General features: G+C 36.5%; 1 protein-coding gene across 1 annotated transcript; it reads left to right on the top strand.

Moving 5' to 3' along the window:
- Nucleotides 1-2,289: 2,289 nt before the first annotated feature.
- Nucleotides 2,290-2,688, top strand: LOC119518842 (60S ribosomal protein L36a-like). Its single transcript, XM_037816256.1, has one exon. It carries the CDS (start codon nucleotides 2,319-2,321, stop codon nucleotides 2,637-2,639), a length of 321 nt encoding a protein of 106 aa, XP_037672184.1. The 5' UTR covers nucleotides 2,290-2,318; the 3' UTR covers nucleotides 2,640-2,688.
- Nucleotides 2,689-10,049: the final 7,361 nt, after the last annotated feature.

Genomic DNA, 10,049 nt, shown 5'->3' with positions numbered 1-10,049 from the left:
GACCTTTGCTACTCCACATTATCCCAAGCTCTCAGTTGCCTTTGCATTAGTTAATGTCTGAGCTTCCTGGTTAATTGTGGCAGGCGATCAGCAGGCTGCACAGATGTCAGATGTCATGCTCTATCAGATGAAGAGGTTCCTGCCTGGGGCTGTTTATATATGACCTACCAGGATTTCCTGCTGCATGATGAAATAATTAGGGGGCCCCCATGCAGGGAATAATGTTGCAACTAAGTTGTAACAGCATTACATTAAAAAATGAAAATGAAACATTTGGCCGTATCTATATCAGAATCTTCTTTATGTTTACTGGGAACATTCTGTTCCTTATTTTAAAAATATTCACGCGGGTGCTAATTTTAATGTTCACTGGAGAATACAAGGAGTTTAGCAAGGCTTTCTCTGAAGTTTGTGCTGTAATCTGAGTCAAGAGTAAACAGGGTGGGGGAAATTTCTTTTTTTGTGCTTAATTTTCTAAATAAAGTTTGTCTTTTGCCTCATAACAAATCAATTCTACAAACTCAACAAAGTCTGGATAATCTTCTCTTATTAAAAACAACATCAATAACAAACTAATTAATGAGTAATATTTTCTGAATCAATTAACTCTTGTCTTATTGAACTCTAACTTCTTACTTTCTGATCCAGAAAATCAGTATTCACCTTGTTTATAATGTTTCAAAGTGTTTTCACCCATAAAAGCATATTGGAAGACTATAAGCTCTTATCCATTTAGGGTTTCCATGATTCAAGAGAATTACCCTATATACAAATGTGATTCAAGATTAAGAACAAAAGTATAAGTGATTTTTATCATTAGAGATAAACCATTTCAGGATGAGTACATACAAACAATGTAAAATTGAAAGGTTAGCAATGATCTCAGTAATTCTAGCAAGACAGCTGGATAAGCTGGATAATTCAGACCAACTTATATTAGCATGTTTTCCACTGTAATCCTATGCATACCTATGTATTTGCTCTTAACATCTGTACATATTATCTACCTAGCATGCATTGTCCTTCCCTAGTAATAAGATTGTAAACTCCCTGAGGGCTGTCTTTCACTCATACTTGCTTTTCCTTTGTCTATTACAGTACTTAGCACAAATAAGTACTCAATGAATTTTTACTGAACTAAATTATATGGCATGGTGTGAGGAAGTGCAGATGAGGGATTAGGAAAAAGGTCATGATCAGGAAAAATTCCTTACTTCTCCATATATTTTTCTTTACAGGTGCAATGCAATCTTTCTCTGTAGGTATAATATAGTCTTTCTCCCCCCTCAGCATCCCTCTTGCTATAATTCTAACAAAGTTAATGATTGCAAGCTCCCTCATCTTAATAATGGGCTTAATATTATCTATTTATATATAAAAGCAGAAATCGTATAATAAATTATGAAAGAAAATAAAAACCCATCTGAGCTTCACTGTTTGAAGACCATCCACATATAAAAGAGACTAGATGGATTCATGGAAAGCCAAGAGAGGAAAGGAGTTTTAGAGCATAAGGGAGGTTTCATAATGCAGTTGTAGAAAAGGTTTAAGAAAAATAAGAGACTTTGTGAGATGTATAAGGACAGCAAATTATTTTTATCTCAAGTGTCAACTCTGATTCATTAATAATAGCTACATAGAGCTTATAAAAAGAGGTGGCACTCAGGTTCTCAGAGAAAGTGCAGTAATTAATTAGTGGTGTCTGTCTTGGCTTTGGAACAAGTAACAATACTAATACCAACCATCTGCTATCCCAGCAGCTCTTCCTAATGACCCAGAAGGCTGTAACTATTTTAGAGGAGAACTAGGGAACAGAGAGACAATCAAACAAATAAGGATCTTTGAAGCAAAGGAAAAAGTAGAGTGCATTTAGGCACCATTATACCCTGGTGATGCCCTCCCACTACCTTGATTTGTTTAATAAATATTTAGCACCTATCTGTCAAGTAATGCTCTCTGGCCTCAAGGAATTAATGGCCATCTGTAAGAAGCAGACATATAAAAAGAAAATTTTAATATAATGTGATTAATACATACAGGTCTACAAAGAATATTATAGAAGTTCAAAGTAAAGTGATTTACCCAGGCTGAGGGGGGAAGGGGAAGGATGTCAGGAAATGTTTCCCATAGAAAGGGGTCATCTGAATATGAGCAAGGCTGTAAACATGAGTAGAAATTAGCCAGTCAAAAAAAAAAAAAAAGGGCATATACAAAGACATACAACAATATATACTTAGCTTAGGTGCATTAAATGCATGCAGAGGATTCCATTTCCGGCCCGGCCTCTTTCTTTTCGCGCTGCTAGCGCTCCAGCAGACATGGTAAACGTTCCTAACACCCGCCGGACCTTCTGTAAGAAGTGTGGTAAGCACCAGCCCCACAAAGTGACACAGTACAAGAAGGGCAAGGATTCTCTATATGCCCAGGGAAAGCGGCGTTATGACAGGAAGCAGAGTGGCTACGGTGGGCAGACTAAGCCAATTTTCCGGAAGAAGGCTAAAACTACAAAGAAGATTGTGCTGAGGCTTGAATGCGTTGAGCCCAACTGCAGATCTAAGAGAATGTTGGCTATTAAGAGATGCAAACATTTTGAACTGGGAGGAGACAAGAAGAGAAAGGGCCAAGTGATCCAGTTCTAAGCTTTGTCTTTTGTTTTATTATGATAATAAAATCTTGAAGTTATGGTCACTTCAAAAAAAAAAATAAATAAATGCATGCAGAGGATGATTACAAAGAAAATTGGAGAGGTAAAGAACAGTCAGAACCCAAAGGACTTTGTAGTTCAAACCAGACATTGGAGAATTTTAAGCAGGACAATGGCTTGCATCTCTTTCTTGTCCTGCATCGATCGACTATCCCTTCTCAACTGCCTCTTTTCCCTCAATATATAAACACAACGTCTCTCCTACTTTAAAGGAAAAAAATCTTGTTTGATCCTACAATCTCATTTCCTATATCTTCTCTCCTCTTCCCAACCAAGTACCCAAGCTTCTGAAAATAACAATCTATACTTTGTCTCCACATCACATTTACTTCTAAACCTAGAGCAATGTGTCTTCCCTCCCATTGTTCCTCTTGATTCCATCTGAAACCACCCACAACAAGGTCTCCAATTAACTCTGCTGTTAACAGACAGGGGTGGTTAAGTAGTCCCTTAGTGACTGACATTTGACATGACTGATGAGCACTTCTTTGAATCTATCTTCCATGGCTTCCAGGACACCAGTCACTCTTGCTTTTCCTCTTACCTGTCTGGCCTCCTAAGTCTCCACTGTATTCTAGGCCTCTGCACAGCCCTTAGATACTGGTATCCCCCCGAGTTCGAAACTCTCCCCTCTCTCAACACATATTCCTCATTAGTAAATTCCTTTCCATTCTTCAAGATCCAACCAAAATATCGCCTCCACTGTAAAGCCTGCTTCTGAAGTTCCTTTTATTTTATTTTTTTAACAAATGTCACAACATACTGAACTTATTTGTGTGTGAGCCCATTGAGGGCAAAGGCCATGTCTTATCTATCTTTGTATTTACAACCACTTGCCTGACACTTCATAGATACACAATCTTTCCTTGTTGCAAGAAGGAAAGGAGGGTTAGTTAGTGGTACCCTGTGCATAGAATTTTCAGATATTAGCGCTCTAGAGGAGTAGTAACTCATGTTACAAATGAAGAAACAGACTCAGAATGGCAAAGTGGTTGACCCAATATCACAGCACTCATCAAGGGCAGGTTTTAGAAATTTCAATTTCTTGCTTTACTACTCTTTCTTGGCCTCCCTGCTCCATTTTAAGCAAAACACTTCAACAAGCAGTTTGAAAACCAGGGACGAATATGGACTCAACAGTTCTATTTATGAATCACTGAATCACAGAGGAAACAAAAACAATTACTTTGTGCAAATTTAGGTGTCTTCTGTTTCTCATGAGTGTAAAAGCTGGATAACATCCTATCCTGCTAAAGGTGAGACAAATTTATAGAAGAAACATTCTTGTGAGCTGCAGAAGCCCCAGTGAAATGTGTTTCCTCCAGTCAGGAGATCCTCAGAAATGCAAATTGCCCACTTGAAATAGAAGGCACCTATTGTTCAGCCTTGATTGCTCTGCAGGCCTATAGGCAAGGGAAAAAAAATCTTTGAAGGAGAAAGGAGTCTAAGTAAACACACATAAAGGAAAAATAAAAATGAAACCAAACTCCAACAGGGCTTCCATTTATCATCTGCAAAGCAAGCAGAGATTATAAAGCAGGAGCAAGAACCATCTGAGATTCTGAATACTTTATGACTTCCCTATCTGTATTCCTTTTTGCTGTTCCTTATTTTCTCATAGATAAATCTTTTCTTTGTCCTATGTAACCATACCTCACCATCATCGATGGCATACTGTGAGAACAATTAGAGGTGTCCCTTATTAACATAAAGTATTTTATACCAAGAGAGTATACTTACAACAATAGAAGTATTAGCATTCACATATTTTCCACATCCTTAATTTAGACTCTTTGTTCCTATCAGGATTCTGCAAGTTCTGTTCTTTTGAAGAAAAGGCTACCCACTACTTTGGAAGGAAATATGCTGATTTTAATTTTATTTTTAACTCAATTTCTCTTTATAAGAAAAGACTTAGTGACAAAAAAAAAAAGTATTAAAACTTTCAAAGTCCAAGTTTAGAACATAATGAATCCTTCAGGAGAAAATAAAGACAGTGCCATTTTTTTCTAAAATAATTCTCATCTAACCTGTTTACCAGCTGAGAAATAAAAGACCTTGGTATTTAAACTTGAAAAGTTTTTCCTCTCTTCCCCCATCTCCTTTTCATCTTTATAAACAGAAGAAAGTCTATAATTACTATACTAACAAAGAACACAGCTGAACTATACACAGGTTAAGCCATTCTAAATAAAGTAGAGAATAATAAATAATAGAATGGTCAAGAAAGTTAGCATAATAAACACATGAAGAACAACATCGCATAGTACAATGTAAGATGTCTCCATTGCTAAGTATTCTAAACTTCCTCAGTGGAAAGAGACCTTAAAAAGCATAAGCTAACAATCTGTTTTCACAGAACCTAGAGAGATCATGTAGCTATTTCATCATCGTTTAGCTATTTCATGATCATTTAGCTATTTCAAGAATATCCATTAATAACAATAATGATGGTAGTGTTGGAGGTGGTAGTAGTAGCAACAATTTCCATGCACTGAATATTTGTAATGCATCAAGCTACGCTAACTGCCATGCATACATTAACACATTTGATTCTCGAAACAGTCCTGTTGGATAGATAATTATCATCCCACTTTACAGATGAATAGACAGGTATATTTCTTATTAGTGATGGGCTAGAATCTGCTTGAACATTTTTAGTGTTAGAAGCTCATTACCCCAGAAGGCAGCCCTTTTTATTTTAAAATAGCTCTGATTGAAAACTTTTTCCTCAATATAGGACCCAAACTGTTTTCATGAAACCTCCTCTCATTCATCTTAGTTCTACTGACAACCCTTCAGATCTTTCAAGACTACTGTCCTGATGCCATTTGGGCTAACTAACCTGCTTCGGTGTCCTCTCAGGTAGACCTATGACGAATGTTAGGCCAACTTAGTCCTCACATAAAATCTCGGCTTTGAGCCTCATTCTGAGATAAAACTAGGTCCTAGCCAGGAGCACTATAGAGAATGCTGTAGTCTTCCTCTTTTATCATAGCAAGTTATCCCTAACACTGGCCTTTTCCAATTTATGGCTCTGTTTCCCAAGACTAATACCCTGACTTAGTTTCCGTCTACTCTCAATACTTGAATAATTTCTAATGAGGAAATATAAGGCATTAGCAAACTCTTCAGTTCAAATATTTTGTGGTATCACTATTGTACTCTTTAAATGGTATCTTGCCGTTGAAACTCATGGTATTTTGAAAGAATTTAGAACTGAAAATAAAAGTAACTAATATTTATTAATGATTTCTATAAGCCAGGCATCATTCTAAGCACTTTACTTATATTAGCCCATTTAATCCTTGCAGCAATCCTACAAGATAAGTACTATGATCACCATTTTAATAATGAGGAACTGAGACACAGAAAGAAGTTGACTAATTTGACCAGAGACCTACAGTCCAGTGGAAACTGAAAGGCAAATCAGGAAATCTGGCTTCAGAACTCTTAATTACTACATTATACTATCTCCCAGTAAATACTAAATTCTTCCTAGGCTGGGATCTGGGAATTGTTTTCTATAGTGTGACATGGTCCAGCAATTTTCCAGAGAGAAGGGCTACCTTTCAGCAAAGTGCTTTTCCTGGGCCATACAATTTCCTATTTTGTGACTTAATGCATCTTTCTATTTATAAGACAACTGTGTGATAGGCTGGGGGCAAAAAGACCTTGACTCAGGAATTAAGAATCAGGAATATAGGCTGACTAGCAAAAGACTCAGTAGGAATCAGGCCTTCATGAGATGTAGAAGAGGGATGGCACTGCTCCAGATGGTACTGAATATACAGTTTGTAATATATACTGATGTGGGTACCACTGCCACATGCAGCTATGCTCTGAAATGAGGAACCACTGGTCAACCATATCTGTATTCGGTTCAATCTGTGTTTTTTAGGTCTGTTGTCAGTAATAGCCAAGATTGGATCTGCTTTGTGAACTCATTTTTATGGACCTGAAAATATGAAACTAGAGGCCCTTAAACGTATAGCCTTTCTTACCTAAACTACAAGGATGCTGTAAAAGAAGATGAGTTCCACCTTTCATATTCAACACAGTTACGGAATTTGAAGAAAAGCAAAAATGATTCTTTACAGGATATTTTTGCTTTTCTGTAGACAAAATAAAATGAAAAATAAGGCTAAATTTTAAGGTATCTGACCTTCTGTCCTATCACACTCAATTGTTCCCAAAATACAATGACACAATCTAAATAGTTAAATCTCAAAGAAATAAAGATAAATAAGTTTCCATTTTAGGACATCTAGTTTGACAAATCTAATTATGACTGATTGAGTGGTTCAAGTCATCTCAAGAGAAAATTTATAGTGAACTATACTACTTACAGGCAGTTTTAACATAAACTATTCCCTCAACTTAACTAAGCAGTGGTAAGTCTTATTTTAGGATGGAATGAATCTTCCAGATCTTGGCTCTGTTTTTTTTTTTCTCTTGGCTCCCTTCTAACTACTTGCAGCATGTTGTTGGTTACTTTTTCCCCCTTCACATCCTTTCCTCCACTCCCACTCAATCCCAATCCCTAAATACAAATCTTTCTTGTATATCAGACTCCATTTGGCAAGCTAGATTACTGATTCAGTCATTTTTTCTGCTGATTTTAAATCACTAAACAGTTCTTGTTCTGTCCCTAAATCCCTATGCTATGATAGGGAAAGATGAGGAAATTTTAATCTCCATTTATCTTTTTAAAGTAAAACATGTCTATCTATCACATACACATATACACACCTATGCAGTACACATCCCACAAACTTTTCAACTTTCCAATGGACAACTGCTTTTCCTGAAACAATAAAAATATATCTTCATTTTGGGAAGAGTTGTGAACAATTTGCCCCCATGTATTTTTGCTGCTGATGAAAAGAAGATAAAGTATACTGAAAATTCAAGAATTTTCCCTATACTTGTCACATGATAATTTGGAGTAGTCTCAAAAGAGCAGCATTTTCTCCATACACATCTGTGCTATGGCTCTGGCTACATGTGTTCTTGTAATATTTTTTTCATTTAATATATCATACTTCCAAATAGTTTATCACAATCCATTAGCACCTCTCTACAAATTTTAGCAGCCTACAGTCTACAAAATATTTTTAAACATTGCAGTAGCTGGTTTCTTACACAACATACACAAGGCTTATTCTTCAATATTACACCTTTTAGAAACACGTAATAGAACAAATTCTCTAACCTGTGGGATAAGAATTAGGTTCATAAAAACCTGTGGAGTGAAACACATCGGCTTCTGTAGGAGAAAGCATGCAGTAATGGAAAGTTATCAGTATCTACCTTTTCAGCTTCTCCCTTCTCTGGTATAGGCAACCTTATTTGGAAATGGAGCCTGGTCTATTCAGCAACCCATAGACACCTTTTTGCCCCCTTTTCAAAATAGAGAGACGGGCTGGAGGGACTAAGAAATTCATCTGCTTTGGCTACGTAATAAACTTCCTGTCTCAGGGCTCTTGCCTGTATCTGTGCACATTGTGCTCTGCACAAAGGTCCTCAATCAAAGGAGCAAGGGGGGACAAAATCCAGGCTTGGCTCAGCTAGGCAAACCCTGTACCTTTCGGCGATGACTGCTGAAAGGCGCTGCCTTTTAAATTTGCACAAAAGCACTAATGGGATAGCCGTGACCCTAGAGACAAGGACCAAACCTGCCTCATCTACTGCCATATCCTCAGCATTCTGAAGAGCCCCTGGCATATAACAGCCACTTAATGAATATTCGGTGAAAGAAGGAAGTAAAAGAAAAGTACTAAATTCAAGCAGAGAATCTGAGAGAAGTGTTCCTTTCTCTGTCTCAAGACTGTGCACTATTGGACATGGGAAGCCAGAGAAAAAGAAAAGTGAACATCATATGTTATCATTCTGTTTTTAGCCATTTTTAAAATTAAAAATCATGGCAAACAAATTGTATTGAGGTAAACTAAATTATGACATAGTTTGTATCATCCTGACATCTTACCAGTCTAATCAAATATATCTGCTGCCAAGAGTATAAAGGAATCACCATTACAGAATGGAGAACATTCATTATGAAGGTACAGCACCTTTTAAGATTACAATACAGTTTACACTTTCTACCTGTAAGCTAATACCAAAAGAAATAATGTGGTTTTTAAGCTGGGAAGAGAAGCAAAACTTCTGTGAACCTAATAGCCAATAATCATGTAGTGTTGAGTGATTCTGTAAAAGGATGTTTTTGTTCCTTCACTTTGTTTCATTTTTCCTTTAAGGAACATTGACAGGACAAACCTTCTTCAGGTTAGATATTTAAGTTATCAGGTAAATAACTAGATTATGTCTCCTATTTTCAGTTATCCCCACTACAAGCAAAATTTCTCAGATAATTGTCAATACCCATAAATGGTATTAGTTTCCTGTATTAGTTTCACAAACTCTGTGGCTTGAAACAACAAAAATTTACTCTCTCACACTTCTGAAAGACAGAAGTTCTAAATCAAGGTGTGACATCAAGGCCACACTCTCCCCTGAAATTCTAGGGGGCAACCTGTTCCTTGCCTCTTTCAGCTTCTGGTGGCTGTCAGCATTCCTTAGCTTGTGGTCACATCTCTCTCTGCTAGTCATCATATTGCTTTCTCCTGTGTGTGTGTGTCTTCTTCTCTTCTGTTTTGCTAACCACCATTACATCTCTCTCTTATAAGACTGTAGGTGATTACATTTAGGAATCACCAGGGTAACCTCGGCTAAACTCCTCCTCTCGAGTTCCTTAACTTAATCACATATTCTGTCATATAATGTAATATTCACTCTTTTTCCACATAAGGTAGTATACACAGGTTTCAAGGATTAGGAATTGAATATATCTTTAGGGCAGGGCATTTTTTCTTCTGGTCATAATCACATACTGTATTTTACTGCTATTATATTATCTGAATAAATATTTATATTCTTCTCATTTTTCCTGGTTATAAAAATACATTACAGTAGTTTTAGCAACCCTCTTGAGCTGCAAAGATTCCTTACTTAAGACACCAGAATTTTTCACTCAAAATCTGAGATTCCTCATTCAATTCCAACTCTCAAAGAACATTTCACTTATATAAAGTAAATGTCCTATAGACGTTTTTAACTAGATTCCAAAACACTAGGCAAATACACATTGACAAGCCAGCCCTGCTGCTTTATCAGATTCAGGTCACATCTCAGAAAAGTTTAATGAGTTGAATCAATTGGTATTTTGCATACTGCTAAAATTGTGTAAAATTAGAATTTTATCAAATAATGGTGATACTACTGAACAGTGGTGATATGAAAACCAATGTATGATGTTCTAAAATCTTTAGAAAAAATTAAGTGA

This window comes from Choloepus didactylus, chromosome 2 (genome assembly GCF_015220235.1).
Source record: "Choloepus didactylus isolate mChoDid1 chromosome 2, mChoDid1.pri, whole genome shotgun sequence".
Taxonomy (NCBI): domain Eukaryota; kingdom Metazoa; phylum Chordata; class Mammalia; order Pilosa; family Megalonychidae; genus Choloepus; species Choloepus didactylus.
The sequence above is the reverse complement of the archived record's forward strand: the minus strand, read 5'-3'. Positions and strand labels throughout refer to the sequence as shown.

Excerpts from the sequence above, each read along its gene's own strand:
- LOC119518842 (XM_037816256.1), top strand. The coding sequence starts at position 2,319 with ATGGTAAACGTTCCTAACACCCGCCGGACCTTCTGTAAGAAGTGTGGT.